Consider the following 15,985-nt stretch of genomic DNA (forward strand, 5'->3'; position numbering starts at 1 on the left):
ATATCACAAAACTAACGTATGAATATGATATCGAGAGATACTGCTTACACTATTATTCGCCACCATCATTTTTTTGCGGAAAAGTCGCTACTATAAATTTATCAAAATTATGAAACTAACCTGTTTAATAAAGATGAATCAATTCGTCTGCTCCGTTGTTCACCTCCTGTAGAACATAGTTATACACAAAGGAAGCACATACGTGAATGCACGGTACATCATAACTTTTGAGTTGAAAATTGATTTCCAGTCTTTGCTCTTTCTTATAGACGCCATAAGATGAACTTCAGTTCTTCCAATTCATAATCTGCTTCCGCCTGCGTGTCCACCGCCTAAATTTATCTGCTTGCCGTCGGTCATGCGTGTGCTGCGCTCGGCTCGATCGCTGTTTTTTTCTTTTTCTTTTCAGAAACCCACGATCGCTATTTTTTTTAACCTAACCCACGATTGCAGTCTCCCTACGATCTGGGCCGGCGCCGCTTCTTAATCTTCATCAATGTAATGGACTAAAGGCCCAAGGCCCATCTCACTAGAGAATAACGATTCAGTTGCTTTCTTGCGGGAGACGAGTCGCGGACCTTCCCAACAGCTCTAATGGCGGCTCCTCTACAGATCAGATTTTATTTAGATCGATATTGGTGAACTACGAATATAGGATCTGGGGGCCCTTTTTTTAGGGGCCCTGTGCGGTCGCACTTCTCGCACATGCTTATGGACGGCCCTGTTGTTGTTACAGCTGATATGTGCACTCCGACAGAGACATCCTACTACTATATTTTGTTGGGCAGGGGAACCGCGCGCCTCTCTTGTCGCATCCTTTGGGTCTCTTCTCTTGCATTGCCAGGAGTTGTTGGCTGAATGGTCATACATAAATTGTATATAGATTTATGTTTCAAGTTGGCCATCCACTTGCAAATCTTGAAGTGAGTAGTTGTACTTGTACGGGAAGGGACTACAATAGAATCTGGACTTGTAGTATATGTTGCGAGCCTGAGGCGAGCACATTGTGGGCTGAGCTTAGTAGGGGAGGAGATCTGATTGGTCTGCCTCAAACAGCGCCGCCGGCGACATGATGGCTAGGAGCCATCGGAGATTTTCTGAATTTGCCCAGCTTGAGGATGGATCTGGGCCGCCGCCGCCGCCAGCGTTGGGGCCGCAGCTCTTTACGCGACTTGGGATTGAACGATGAGTCCATCAAGACCAAATTAGCTTGTAGGGAAGGACCTTTTTGCAAATTATGCGCCTAAATCTGGGCCATCATTCTCCCATCCGGTGGTCCAGATCCACTTTTTCTATTTTTCTACCATAAGCATGTTTTCTGTTGTAGTTGCTCCTCAAGAGTTGTACGTATTTTGATGGTAGATGGATTATGGATGGATGCATAAGGCTGGTCATAGTGGGAAGTATCATATACCAGTATCATGCTTATGATACTAGTGTATAAACTACATCCATAGTGCATAGTATCATAAATTAGTATCATAGGTGGTCTCATTTATTGCCATGCATGACACATAGTAGCATTACATTAATTATGTTACGGTATCTACCTATGTTACTATAACCATCTCTCTTCTTTAATTGTCTGCCATATAAGCATGTTTGCGAGTCCCAAGTGCATGATACTACTTATGTTACTCCCACTATGACCAGCCTAATGCATCTTCACAATCATTTGGCATCGCTGGCCGCCCGCCACCGTTTTTACTTCATTATTTTTTGTTCGGTGGGTAGTAAGGAACCAGTAACAATTAATAACTGCTTAATAGATGCATGGATCTGATAAATAGGCCAACTATTCAGCAACTTTAGGTGCTAACTTATTAAATAAGGTGTGCTTATGTGACGCCCCCGATTTGACCGTACACTAATCATGCACGCAAATGTGTATGATCAAGATCAGGGACTCACGGGAAGATATCACAACACAACTCTAAAACATAAATAAGTCATACAAGCATCATAATACAAGTCAGGGGCCTCGAGGGCTCGAATACAAGTGCTCGATCATAGACGAGTCAGCGGAAGCAACAATATCTGAGTACAGACATAAGTTAAGCAAGTTTGCCTTAAGAAGGCTAGCACAAACTGGGATACAGATCGAACGAGGCGCATGCCTCCTACCTGGGATCCTCCTAACTACTCCTGGTCGTCGTCAGCGGGCTGCACATAGTAGTAGGATCCTCCAGTGCCGTAGGAGTCGTCGTCGACGGTGGCGTCTGGCTCCTGGACTCCAGCATCTGGTTGCGGCAACCAGGTAGAAAGGAAAGGGGGGAAAGAGGGAGAGAAGCAACCGTGAGTACTCATCAAGTACTCGCAAGCAAGGAGCTACACTACATATGCATGGGTATATGTGTAAAGGGCCATATCAGTGGACTGAACTGCAGAATGCCAGAATAAGAGGGGGATAGCTAATCCTGTCGAAGACGACGCTTCTGGCAGCCTCCATCTTGCAGCATGTAGAAGAGAGTAGATTGTAGTCCTCCAAGTAGCATCGCATAGCATAATCCTACCCGGCGATCCCCTCCTCGTCGCCCTGTTAGAGAGCGATCACCGGGTTGTATCTGGCACTTGGAAGAGTGTATTTTATTCAGTATCCGGTTCTAGTTGTCATAAGGTCAAGGTACAACTCCGGGTCGTCCTTTTACCGAGGGACACGGCTATTCGAATAGATAAACTTCCCTGCAGGGGTGCACCACATAACCCAACACGCTCGATCCCATTTGGCCGGACACACTTTTCTGGGTCATGCCCGGCCGCGGAAGATCAACACGTCGCAGCCCCACCTAGGCTCAACAGAGAGGTCAACACGCCGGTCTAAATCCTATGCGCGCAGGGGTCTGGGCCCATCGCCCATTGCACACCTGCACGTTGCGAGGGCGGCCGGAAGCAGACCCAGCCTAGCAGGCGTTCCAGTCCAATCCGGCGCGCGCCGCTCCGTCGCTGACGTCAAGAAGAGCTTCGGCTGATACCACGACGTCGAGTGCCCATAACTGTTCCCGCGTATGGAGGATGGTGGCTGCCACGATGGCTGCTGCGGCGGCGGGGCGGTGGCAATGGGCACAGGCAGCCGCGGCCCATAGGATTTCGCGAGGAACGTGTAGATGCCCGTGGCCGACTGGGTGAGATCCCGGATGGAGGCCGTCATCTCCTCCGGAGTGAAGATGACGGGGACGGGCGCGGCGGAGGACATGATCGCACCGAAGCTATCTGATACCAAATTGGTAGGAACCGGATCCCTACCAGGGCGTGGTCTCAGGTTGTAGGGGTGGAAGGAGTGATGGCGTGGAGGAAGGTGTGGTCGCCGGCGCTGGGGCGCCGTCGTTGCGTGCGCGCGCGCGAGAGAGAGTAGGAGCGGCGGCTAGGGTTAGGTCTCCCGGCTCTCTAAGGAAGCCGAGCAGATATGATTGCTTCTTTCTTAATCTTAAAACGGGTTTTTACATGAGTTTATATAATTCTTCTAATAAAATAATTGGGCTAAACCCCTAATAACGATAAGATAAACTGGCCACAACTAACTGGGCTAAGCCCTAATATGCCGGTCATAACACCTACATTCGCCGAGCTCAGCCTCGTCTCTCCACGACGGTCTGTCATGGTGGACTACTTTGACTACTTCAAGCTATGCTCTTATTGCTCATTTGTTGTATGCGTGGAGTGTTGGGGTGTTGTAGTTGTTCCTGTACCTGCTGTATCCGGCCTTGGGTGTGTTGCACGGTGGTGTGGTCTGGTGTTGTGTGGTGTCTGTTGCTTGTATCGGTGTTCGTTGCTTTATATATAAAGGGAGGGAAACCCTTTTTCGGTAATACTAGCTGCAGCATCACCTGTAGGACTAGCTAGCTTGCAAAGACTGGACAAAGCGAATTCGTTATAGTTTCAATTTATTCACGTACTCACGTTAAACAATTCCCAAAGTATCTCCATTTCTTTTATATATATAAACAAAGCTCCCTTCTCTGGCGCTTCCACAAGCTGCACTACTGGTTAGGTCCTGACCATTTTGGCATCAGCATCACCGGCCGCCTATGCCAGCCTTTTGTACTCAATAGATGCATGACTCTGATAAATAACCATTTTGACCATTTTTTGTTTGGTGAGCAGTCAGGAATTAGTAGCTGACTGCCTAATAGATGCATGAATTTGATAATAAATAAGCCAAACCCCACCATACCAACCTGCACCATACATTGAATCTTCTTTCTCGTTGGCGGCTGCCAATCTGACCTTGCTTGAGCACCGCTGCAGGTCACTCCCACGCTTGGCCGCTTGCTTGTTTGGCCGAAACGACAACGTCTGGCCGATGCATCAGCACTGCACCGCAAGCGTCCGCCGGTTTGCCTAGCTGATTTTTTTCGTTCATTTCTTTTTAAACCGAATCGTTTGGATTGAACCAAGCGATTTGAATTGTAGATGAAGAGATTGAGGGAAGATGGTCTTTGACGACTCGTCATCATCCAAAGAGGAAGAAGACGACGAAGACTTTGAAACCGTTTTAGGCATGATTTTTCATGAAGATATTCGGCGGCCTAGGAGAGGATCACAGTTTGGCCGCACACACATCGTGATAGAGTGGAGGGCCATGCCAAGACATGAGAGACTATTTTGCTCCAAATTCACATATCCGAAGAAGTACGTTCACCCGCACTTTCTGATGCACACAAGTCTTATTCTCATCATTGCAAAGGCCGTTGACAAGTATGGGAATTAGGGCCTTCTTGGAGCATCCTTCGGGTCTGTTCTCTTTCGATTGTCAAGAGTTGATATATTTCAAGGTCGCCATCCACTTGCAGGTTTGAATTAGATGCGGAAAATATATATTTGCTGTTAGCTAGATGGATGGATATGCATATGCATTATACAGAGGCAGGTCACAATCATTTAGGCTTCACTAGCTGCCGGCCACCATTCTTTACTCTACTATTATTTTTCGTTCCATGCATAACAATAACTGGTAAATACAAGCATGCATCTTAAATAAGAGCACTTAAATAAATCCATGTAATCTAGCAGGAAGCACTAATGGCGCAAGGAGCCTTTTACCAACCCTACACAATTTGAATATTTGTGTTTCGCTTCCACCATGCGCAACCGTTCTCGATGATGCTCCATTATTGCTCCGGTAGAGTTAATCGATCAGCTTTCCACAGGAGGTGACCCGTTGTCACTAAGTAAGTTGCAATGGATCAAATTAAGCCAGCTAGACACGCATTTGAAAACGACGTTCGTACTGACCCCGGCTGCAACAACTCTTGAGAATTGATTGATGAAAATAATAATCAGTTGGGCGTTCATGCTACTTGCTATAGTTCCACATGGGCATCCTTAACCACTACGTAATTAATATATCGACCCAACGGATGGATCTGGTCAATATAATGGATACCACCCGTAAGACTTGCACCTAAGCGCCGTCCATTTTAAACTATTTTGCTACAACTTCCACTACCCTATATAAACGAAGCTCCGTCCTCTGGAGTTTCCACAAGCTGAACAACTGTATTGGCAAGACTACAGCAACACCGGAAGGCAGAGGAATTCAACCAATTCAAGGTAATTTCTCTTCAATAGTTGCATCGCTACTGTCCATGTGCTTTCTTTCTATCTTTCTTTCTCTATTTATTTTCTCTTCCGCATGCATGTACGCACATCCTCAACTAGCTAGGATTGGAGTTAACTAATTACTTGTTGTTTGTAACTTAATTAACTTAAAACATGTATGTGAGATAGCTAGCTTTCTTGTTGGACCGATTATGCCAAGCGCCACATGAACAACTAGCTAGCAAGTGAAGCACTGCGTGAAAAATACTCATCACACGTTTTTCTTTTGGGGATCAATACAGGTGTTGATTGCCACATCCCATTGGATCGCTTGTAGCTCCCCGATCTGGATCTGGATAACTAGCTACAGTAGTACGACTCTGGATGGCTGCTATATATCTCCCTCATTTGATCTGCATCGGCTGCTCACTCCTCATCACGCATCTCTCCACTTGATTCAAGGTAACTCAGCTCCACCACACTTACTCTACCTACTACTGTTTTGTTTTTCCTTTGAAGAGATGGTCTTGGTTGTGACTTTCCGTTAGAATTGTTGGCGTTTGTTCAAGATAAAAATCCATTGGTTTTATCTTGTGTGCACTGTATTCTTGTGTGCGAAGCCACAGTTTTCCTTCAGATGAGTGAATCTGGTATCCGTCTTCAGGTGGTGCGCACTAACATGTAATACAGAGGACTCATTTTAACTGCATGTTTCTTTTCAGTACCAGCTGAAAACGCGAGCCAAGCCTGCACCTACTTCCCAGAGAGCAAGGGAGGGAGATCTATCTAGTTTTTGCTCTGAAATAAGGGTGAACCCAAGATCCGTCTCTGATCTCTCCAGTCGATTCAAGGTACACCACACTTTCTAGCTATCTTTCTCTCTCTGAAACCGTTGATCTTGTGCATTTCTGTTTGAATTCTTGGTGTTTGTTCAAGCCAAATTTGTGTGCACGGTCTTCTACTTTGCAAGCCACATTCTCCCTTGGGATTTCTTGCTAGTATCTAGTGACTGAATCTGATTATCCTTGCTGTTAGCTTTGGATTGTTGATGTGAAAAAGCAGTAATTTTTATTTGCATGCTTGTTTTCAGTACCAGCTCAAGTGTGAGCTAACCCTGCAACAAATGGCGGGGGTTCTGGATGCTTTGGCATCTTACGTGACCAGCATGCTTGCCGAGATGGCCAAAGAGGAGGTGGCCATGCTAATCGGCGTAACCGATGGGATCAAAGACCTAAGCATCAAGCTTGGGGACCTCAAGAATTTCCTTGCTGATGCTGATAGGAGGAACATTACCGATGATAGTGTGCGGGGGTGGGTGGGCGAACTGAAGCGTGCCATGTACTTGGCCACTGACATCGTCGACCTATGTCAGCTCAAGGCCATGGAGCAAGGTCAAACAAAGGACAGGGGGTGCCTTAACCCTTTGCTCTTTTGCATGCGGAATCCACTCCACGCCCACGACATCGGCACCCGCATCAAGCTGCTCAACCAAAATTTGGATGATATTTGCAAGAGGGGCAGCAGTTTCAATTTCATCAAGCTAGAAGCCTACCAAGACCAAAAGACCACTCGGTCTCCCGCCACTGACCGGAAAACAAATGCACTGATTGAGCGGTCCGGTGTGGTTGGAGAGAAGATCGAGGAGGACACGAGGGCACTTGTGGAGGTGCTTACAAGGGAGGCGGTAGGTGACAAGAGTGGTCGCCTCATTGTGGTCGCCATTGTTGGTATCGGAGGGATTGGTAAGACTACCCTCGGCAAGAAGGTCTTCAATGATGAGGCCATCGAAGGCAAGTTTACTAAGAAGATATGGCTTAGCATCACACAAGATTTCACCGATGTTGAGTTGTTAAGTACGACCATCACTGCCATTGGGGCAGATCTTCCTGGAGGGGGTGGGGCTCCAGACAAGGCCCTACTTGTCGATGCTCTCAAGAACGCCATCAAGGACAAGAAGTTCTTTCTTGTACTAGATGACCTGTGGGATGTCGATGCATGGAACAAACATCTAATGACTCCCTTTAGCTATGGTGGCCCCGGTAGTAGAGTCCTCATCACCACCAGACATGACACTGTAGCCCGAAGCATGAAAGCCTTTCATCCCTACCATCATGTTGACAAATTAGCTCCAGAAGATGCTTGGTCGTTGCTCAAGAAGCAGGTCCGTACTTCCCAAACTCAATATAATACCCATCGTTTGGCACCACAGTGTTAAATTAATTTGATCTACACTTGCATAGATCTACCAATTTAAACTTTATATATTTATAATGCTTCCTTGACTTAAATTTCACCGTAACACGAGTTCATCAAGTTGGTAAATGAAGGAAGATATCAAACAATATTTTCATTTGTATGCATGATGTACGGCTTCTCAATTAGTGGATTATTCCGGACTTAAGTTGAGCAATTATCAGGGATTGCATCCAGCTTCTCAATTAGTTTCTACTTGCAGGTACTCACAGGAGAGGAAAATGAACCAGAAGTTGATATGCTAGAAGATATTGGCCTGCAGATTATAGCAAAATGTGATGGCTTACCACTTGCTGTAAAAGTTATGGGTGGACTCCTATGCAAGAAGGAGAAAACACGACGTGATTGGCAAGACGTCTTGAATGATGATATGTGGTCAGTATCTCAAATGTCAAAGGAACTAAATTATGCCATATATCTTAGCTATCAGGATTTGTCCCCTTACTTAAAACAGTGCTTCTTGCACTTCTCCCTCAAACCAAAAAAGACAGTGATAAATGATACTGAAATTGTGTCCATGTGGGTTGGTGAAGGATTGGTTGAAGGAGACACATATAGTCGTAGTTTGGAAGAAGGGAATAAGTACTATAAGGAGCTAATAGTAAGGAACCTTATAGAGGTAGATACAGATTACCCTAGTCAACTTATTAGCAACATGCATGATGTCATTCGCTCATTTGCTCAATTCGTAGCTAGGGATGAAGCACTGTTAGTTCATAGTGGAGAGACCATTAAAAAAAAACTTGGAGCTCAAAGTTTTCTTAGGTTGTCTATAGAAACCAAAGGAGTAGAATGCGATGAATTTGAGTGGAGGTATTTAAGAGAGCAGAAATCTCTTAGGACACTGATAGTAACTGGAAACCTCAAACTTCAGTCTGGTGATTCATTGGTTACCTTTTCTAGTCTACGGACTCTACATATTGAATCTGCAAATATTGCTGCACTGGTTGAATGCATGTACCAACTCAAGCACTTGAGATATTTGTCATTAAAGAGGACTGATATTTGTAGACTACCAGAGAACATCCATGAGATGAAATTCCTACAGCATATTGACCTTGAATATTGTGAAAGTTTCATGAAACTTCCTGATAGCATTATCAAGCTGCAAGGCTTGAGATATCTTGACATGGATGACACACGTGTAAGTAGTATTCCTAGGGGTTTCAGAGCTCTTACAAATTTGAGTGCACTCTTTGGGTTTCCAGCCTATACTGATGGTGACTGGTGTAGTTTGGAAGAGTTGGGGTCTCTTTCCCAGCTCAATAAACTTTCTCTAGAGAGCCTAGAAAATGTATCTAGTACCTTGTTGGCTGCAAAGGCAAGGGTAGATGCAAAGAAACAACTCACCTCTCTTGGTTTGAAATGTGGTGGTAGAGTGGGAGATGGGTTGGTCCAAGGAGAAGTCTCTGAGTCTAAGGAGGAGGAGCAAATAATTGAGGCGGTGTTTGATGTGCTCTGTCCTCAGCCTTGCATAGAACACATCAGCATAGAAAGATATTTTGGTCGTCGGCTGCCAAGATGGATGGCGTCCACAGCTATGGTGCCCCTTGAGAGCTTGAAGATTGTAGCCCTCGAACACCTGCCCTGCTGCACCCAACTCCCAGATGGCTTGTGCAGGCTCCCGTATTTGGAGTGGATAAAAGTGGACGGGGCTCCAGTAATCAAGTGTATTGGTCCTGAATTCGTTCAACAGTACAATCAGCTGCACCGTCCTTCATCTCAGTTGGCTGCTACGTTTCCCAAACTCCAGAAGTTGAGTTTTTTCTCAATGGAGGAATGGGAGGAGTGGGTTTGGGAGACAGAAGTGAAATCTATGCCCTTATTAGAGGACCTTCGTATCACTTCTTGCAGACTGGGTCGTATGCCTCCAGGACTTATGTCTCATGCGATGGCGTTGAAGAAGCTAAGAATATGGAACGTCCAATGTCTCCACTCTCTAGAGAACTTTGTTTCTGTAGTTGAGCTCGACCTGTATGACATACCTGAATTGGCCATGATCTCCAATCTTCCAAAATTACAAAAGCTTACAATCGAGTATTGCCCAAAGCTCGAGATGCTGCAGGAGATGGCTGCAGTCCGGAGACTCGAGCTGAGAGTTTTCCGCTGGGAAAATCAACTTCCAGTCTACCTGCAAACTGTGAAGCCTAGTCATTTGCTGCTGACCTGCAACCTAGCGGTACTCACTTCCATGGCTGAGGGTGAATCTAGCTCCGAGTGGGACAAGTTCAGTCATATCAAGCACGTCGAGGCTTATGCAGAGGATGGAGGAGATGAGAAGAAATGGCACATCTTCTACACATCTGAGTCCTCCAACATGGAGACAAATATTCATCAGGTAATACTTTGGTCTCTCTCTCTCTTTCAATCTAGCTAATAATAATATTCTTCCTTATTGTTGTCTGTTCCATGCATATCTATTTTCATCAGTATGATATAGGATAGCTGAATATATCTCCCACTGTTTTTGTTTTGCTTGCCAGGATCGATTGGTCGAAGAAGAGGAGTAGGCTGAAACTCCAGCCGAACGAGGAAGGACCATATGATGCAATGATATATATATATATAAGTAGGTCTGTTGTTACAACTTCTACTAGTTTTGAGTATTCTTACTAATAATGCCATGACCATTGGAATCTCATGTTTACATGATAATCAAATGCATGCAGGGATATGGGGAAAGCATCATACACTTACCTGCAGAGATTCAGACACCACACTAATTTCTTGAGAAGTGTGACATATACACTTATGAATTTAGAGATGTAAAGTTCGTGGCGGACTATCTAGCTGGTGAAGAAACATGGTGACCTTGGCAAGGCTCTCCTTTGTTTAGTGCAAGCAACTAATGGAGTTTAGACTACTCTGCTTTGCTCTGTTCTCTGAAAGCAGCTCAGGTTGCAGGTCCTCTGAAGCAGCTGCGTTTTTCTTTTTCTTTTTTCGCGGGTGTCTTTCATTCGTTCTCTGGAAAACTATGTTTATTTCTGATAGACCAGTCAATAGTCTACTGGTATTTCAGCTTTTAATTTCTACTGCAACAACACAAATGACTGTCAGAAAGTGGAGTTTATTCAAGCTTCCGGCTGCTGATTTGTAACTGTATGTCATAGGAATTCAGAATCAGAGTGATGTATACTGGGACCAAACAAATGTTGGTGAGATCCTGGTCCACGAAGGTCACGACGATGACCTGCTGACTGGATGTTCTAGCTATCTTTAGTTTCTTCAATTAGTGAAATCAAATTAAGTTCAGCTTTCTTCTGGGGCTCTGTCTATGCTCTGGACGGAAGCAACTAACTTGGGTTACAAGTTATGTCTCTGGAACACTAAATACTGTTAGAACAAACCCAATCGAAATGTACTAATGCTCTGCACCTGTGAGCCAATCAAACGGATGTATATCAAAGAGAGGCATCATATTATTTTGCCTTGCTCCATCTGAATGTCTGCCTATAAAAATGGAGCACTACTGTATCCACACCACCTGCCAGCCAACCAAACGTGAACAGTAATTCCATCTTGTTACTACTGGTTCTTATTTTCAATAATTTCGAATTTGATCTTGATCCATTTTTATCAAGGTAGATTATGTTATAAACGTCAGAGATACATGATTGTCATTAAAGAGACTAAAGCGATTCAGAGAGGGTTTGCTGAAGATCAGATGACTACACGATGATCTCTAGAGATGATGAAATTCGCCGCAAAGGACTACCACGATGATCTGTACACTCTGCACTGTACAGCGTCTCAGTCTCACTGTCTCCCAACTCACTCTTTGGATCAGTGTTGGAAACTGCAACTGTACACTCTGCACTCCTGTTAACTTCTGTCCAGGAAACCGCTATGCTATTCATCGAGCCGTATATATGTGACAGATTATCATGCCTAGCCCGCCTAGCCCCGCCCAGTTGAGTTTGTGTTAGGAGACCTTCGTCTGGAGCGACCCATTTACTCACTGAATTGTGTTCCCATATCGTCCCCGACGGCGGATTCTGAGTCACCCGCAATAGAGGCAGATTGATTATTCGGCGTGATCCCATTCTCATTGTATTTCTATGTAATCTATCCCGTGCATCTGATTTTCTTGTGGGCAAGCTACGATTCTTAGTGAAACCTTTTGCTCTGCTATATATATAGACCAGCCATGGCATGTGTGTAGGTGCGCATTGAAACGTTTTAATTTGTTGCCTGGTATATATTGCGTGAATGACTATGATTTACTAAAGACTAGTACAAATGCCCGTGCGTTGCAACGGGCATAGAAACTCGCAAAACCTGATCTATCTGCTATTATGTTCCATTTTTTTCATTCTATTATGATAAAAATCGATAATAAGGTTACATTGATTATTACCTTTTTGGAGTCTGAATTTTGGACATTAAGAAGCCAACTTAGCCTTCTGCATCGGATAGAAGAGTAGTGGTTCATGGAATAGTCTGTGAATCCTTTTTATTTCTTTTATTTTCGGAAAAACATGGATATTTGTTTATTTTATATAAGAGTAGTGAACACTTTATGAAAATTCAATTTTTTAATTAAAGCATTTCGAACTTAATTTTTTAAAATGTGAATATTTCTAAAAAAATAAATTTAAACGGAACAAATTTTGGGGGTTTTGACCAAATCATTTCTATATAGCCAAAGCTACTATAGTAAGCCATACACTTCCACATGTATTAGTGTTTTGAATCTATTTGGAATACCGTCCAACCAATTACCAAAAACATTGGCGACACTTATGAGCGGATACAAAATTGACGCTATTTGGATGACTAGCCACATAGAATGTGCAAACTTGCATTCGGAAAAGAGGTGCTTGATTGTCTCTTCACGAGTATAAAAACAACACTTCTTACTCCCTGGCTAGTTGCGCCGTGTGAGGTTGAATTTGGTTAGAACAACCCCTACAAAGATACCACATAAAGATTTTAACTTTCAGTGAAATCCTCGACTTCCATATTTTTCTGTTATTACTCACCAGTACCTCGAAATGTCCGAGCGCACGATACATAGAGTCTACTGTGAAAGAACCTGATGTAGTAAGATTCCAGCGAGACACATTGCCTTGTGTGAGATTGATCGAACCCAGTCAGGATAAAAGATTATGCCATGATGTAAGTCAAGGGCCAATCAAATCCCACCTAAAAGAAATGGGCCAATAGCTCCTGTGCGACGTTTTTCATGCGAATTGGAAGGAGTGCGACGTTGTTGGAATGAATGGCTGTGATGCGATGTTTTAGAAGCAAACAATAGCTCCAATGCGACATGGCTCTGTTTAACCATGAAATGAAAAACACGAGGGGTTAGCGATTCGAGTTATGACACGCGGGCCCTAGCAGTTACTCGCATGCGGGTGGGACCCACAACTTATCCACGCAAGCATGCCCCGACCCAAGCCAGCCACGAGCCCGAGCCAGCCCACCCCCCCCCCCCCCCCCCGCCCTCCATTGCTTGCCCTGCCCCTTTCCTTTCCCACCTTCTTCTTCCTCTGCTCCGGCAACGAAGCGCACCGCCCGCGAGTGATGTCTAGCTCGACTTCGGCCTCCCGCCAATCATGGATGCAGTACGGTCCACTGCCGTTGACAAGATGCCCCGATTGCCCGCGCATGGAGCCTCTGAAGCGTTTGACTTGTGTGAGGGAAGAAAATGGCAATCGTGGGCGCGAGTTTGTGAAATGCTTGAGCAAGCCACAGCCGGGGCAGGTTAGATCTGTGTTCTTGACCAATCCTATGGTCTAATTTCTCCCGATCTCTTTCTTTTTTTCCTCGAATTAGGGCGGTGGATCTGGGTGGTGGATCTAGGATTCATGCGCCGCCGGCCCCCTGTTTTTCAGGTTCTGAAGAAATGTGGGCATTTTGAGTGGCTCGATGACTATGTTGAAAAGTTGAAATTGGAGGGATCAACCGGAACCCAAGAGCTCAATTTTGGGGGGGCGGCTTGCCGTGGAACAAGCCCCCAATTTGGGGGACAGAGCCGATCCGATGATGCACGGTGCAGAACTGAAGTGTGAATTGAAGAAAATTAGCAAGCGACTAAAGCATCTGATCGATTTGAAGCAGCAAGCAAATATGATGGCTGGAGCATTTTATGGTTGTGTCATTGCTATGGGTTTATTTTACTTGATGTTCATCAATCGCTAGAATTTGTTAGAGTTTCAGTTAGTGTGTCAACTAGTTTCAGGGGTGCCCAGTAGTTTGAGTTAGCCAGGGATCATTTGTTAGATGAATTTAAATTAGTGTGAAGCAAAACTTGCTTGAATTATTGTAATGATATTCTCAGGGGCCCTATTCAGTGTTCATGCTCTGTTTCCTCTGTTTTTGTTCTTCAGTTAACAGAGTACACACCCAAATTCAGTTTTAGTAAAAAACAAAACTGGGCTGCCGAATAGATGTTGGGCCGTGAGAAAATGGGCCCTGAGAAAATAACCATGGCCAAGACCAGCCCACCCGCGTAGGGGCACCAGCCCACCTCTAACTTCGGCAAATAAAATCGGGCCCAATAAAATGTTACTTGTTTTTATTTTGGCCTTTTTCTTGCACTAAATTTTGTGATGGATCATTTTTTGATGCACTAAAACTAAATGTTAATTGTTTTTATGCATGTCTACGGTTCCATGAACTAAATGAGTTGCATGCTTGCATGAAGTGCCCGGAGTAAATTAGTTTGCATTTCCTAGTTGCACCCATGTCCATAGTGGATTTGCATGGGGCTCCTAGTTGCATGTCCATGGTTTGGCCAATATTTTGAAGATGGTGTGTGTGGTGATTGGGGTGTAGCAACCCGGGCCCGTAGCAACCCATAGCAATACACGAATAATAAGCAAGAACAACCCATAGCAATCCACAAATAATAGCACGAAACACACAATATATATAGTAGCATAACGATTATATAGAAGCATAACGATTGCAACCCATAGTTCCATGATAGCCTTACAACTCCATGATAGCCTTACAACTTAAAGTGCTAATAAAACTTAATAATAGTAGCATAACGATTACAACTTAAAAAAACTAATACGATAGATCTAAGCTAGATAGATCGGGGGGCACCAAACGCGGGTTCTTCTTCTCCTCCTCCTCCAGGCCACCTCGCTCCTCCGGGTGCCGCCCTTCACTCCTCCCCGTTGTTGATGGGGTACGGGAGTGTGTGCATAACGCCATTGTTGGGGAAGATGCCGTTGAAGTCAGTGAAGATATTGTAGGTTGTGAAAGCTATGAACTCACAACCAACCCAATACGCTCGCCCGATGAGATGGAAAGCATCGAAAGGGTTAGTGAACGTGGCGAGGAGCCCAACCACAACGCCGTTGTGGTTGACCTCCTCAAGATGGTACATCCGAGGAGAGCCGTGGGGGAGGTGGCGGAAGCCGGCCGCAAGGAAGAACTCCGTTAACTCCCTTGCGCCCCTCCACCTCGAGATCGCCCAAACCCTAAGGGTTCTCTCTACATACACTCCGGTCGGGTAGAGACTTTCCGGCACGGTTGGGGGGAAGTGGTAGGTGGGTCCGTTGTACTGCATGGTGGCAGGGTGGCTCGAGGGCTCGATCGGGTTTGATGGAGAAGAAGGAAGAAGGAGGGCAGAGGAGGCAGAGGATGGGGTGTGGATGAGGAGGGAGAGGAAGACGATAGTGCCCGGCTTAAATAGCCTAAGTGCGACGTGGTTTCACCCCGTAGAATTAATGGGCGGGCGGCGTTTGGTGGCGCCCCATGAAAGTGTGTACACGAGCGTGGGAAACGGGCTGCGATCCTTCTGTGCAACCGGTCGCGGGTCAAGGGGGACGGGCTCACGGACGCTTCTGTGCCGTCATGGGTCAAGGGGACACGCCTGCATGAAGTTCTCTGCGTGTGCCGCCCGTGCATTCATGCCGTAGCCCATTAATTTGCAGATCTTGCTAGGGCCTGGCTCGAGGGCAACGTTTGGTCGATGGGAGACGTGACAATAATGGACGCCTTCATTTGCCCATCTTGTAACGGGCAGCACGCTGTTTGAACTGGGCATCGATACCCACATCGATACCTCGTGCCAGTATTGCATCCTCAAAGAGGAGCACGCCATGTACAGCACGCAATGCAACGTTGGCTTTTTGGTTGTCTTCATCGGGCTGCTGCGTTGTGGCCGGGCGCATGCTTTCATGCGACGATGCATCAATTGTAATGGTAGGCATGTGACAGGTTACTGCGTCGATAG

At 45.4% G+C, this 15,985-nt stretch overlaps 1 protein-coding gene across 2 annotated transcripts; it reads left to right on the top strand.

Annotated features, from left to right (window-relative positions):
• Positions 1 to 5,423: 5,423 nt before the first annotated feature.
• LOC123095573 (disease resistance RPP13-like protein 4) lies at positions 5,424 to 11,048 on the top strand. Of its 2 annotated transcripts, none has more exons than XM_044517082.1 (7): positions 5,424 to 5,550; positions 5,841 to 6,000; positions 6,261 to 6,389; positions 6,629 to 7,699; positions 7,994 to 10,129; positions 10,275 to 10,364; positions 10,461 to 11,048. In XM_044517082.1, exons 4-6 carry the CDS (start codon positions 6,662 to 6,664, stop codon positions 10,299 to 10,301), a joined length of 3,201 nt encoding a protein of 1,066 aa, XP_044373017.1. In that variant the 5' UTR covers positions 5,424 to 5,550; positions 5,841 to 6,000; positions 6,261 to 6,389; positions 6,629 to 6,661; the 3' UTR covers positions 10,302 to 10,364; positions 10,461 to 11,048. The 2 variants fall into 2 exon arrangements, with proteins under 2 accessions (XP_044373017.1, XP_044373018.1); XM_044517083.1 differs by having other exon boundaries at positions 10,275 to 10,360.
• The last annotated feature ends 4,937 nt before the right edge of the window (positions 11,049 to 15,985 follow it).

This window comes from Triticum aestivum, chromosome 4D, assembly GCF_018294505.1.
Source record: "Triticum aestivum cultivar Chinese Spring chromosome 4D, IWGSC CS RefSeq v2.1, whole genome shotgun sequence".
Taxonomy (NCBI): Eukaryota; Viridiplantae; Streptophyta; class Magnoliopsida; order Poales; family Poaceae; genus Triticum; species Triticum aestivum.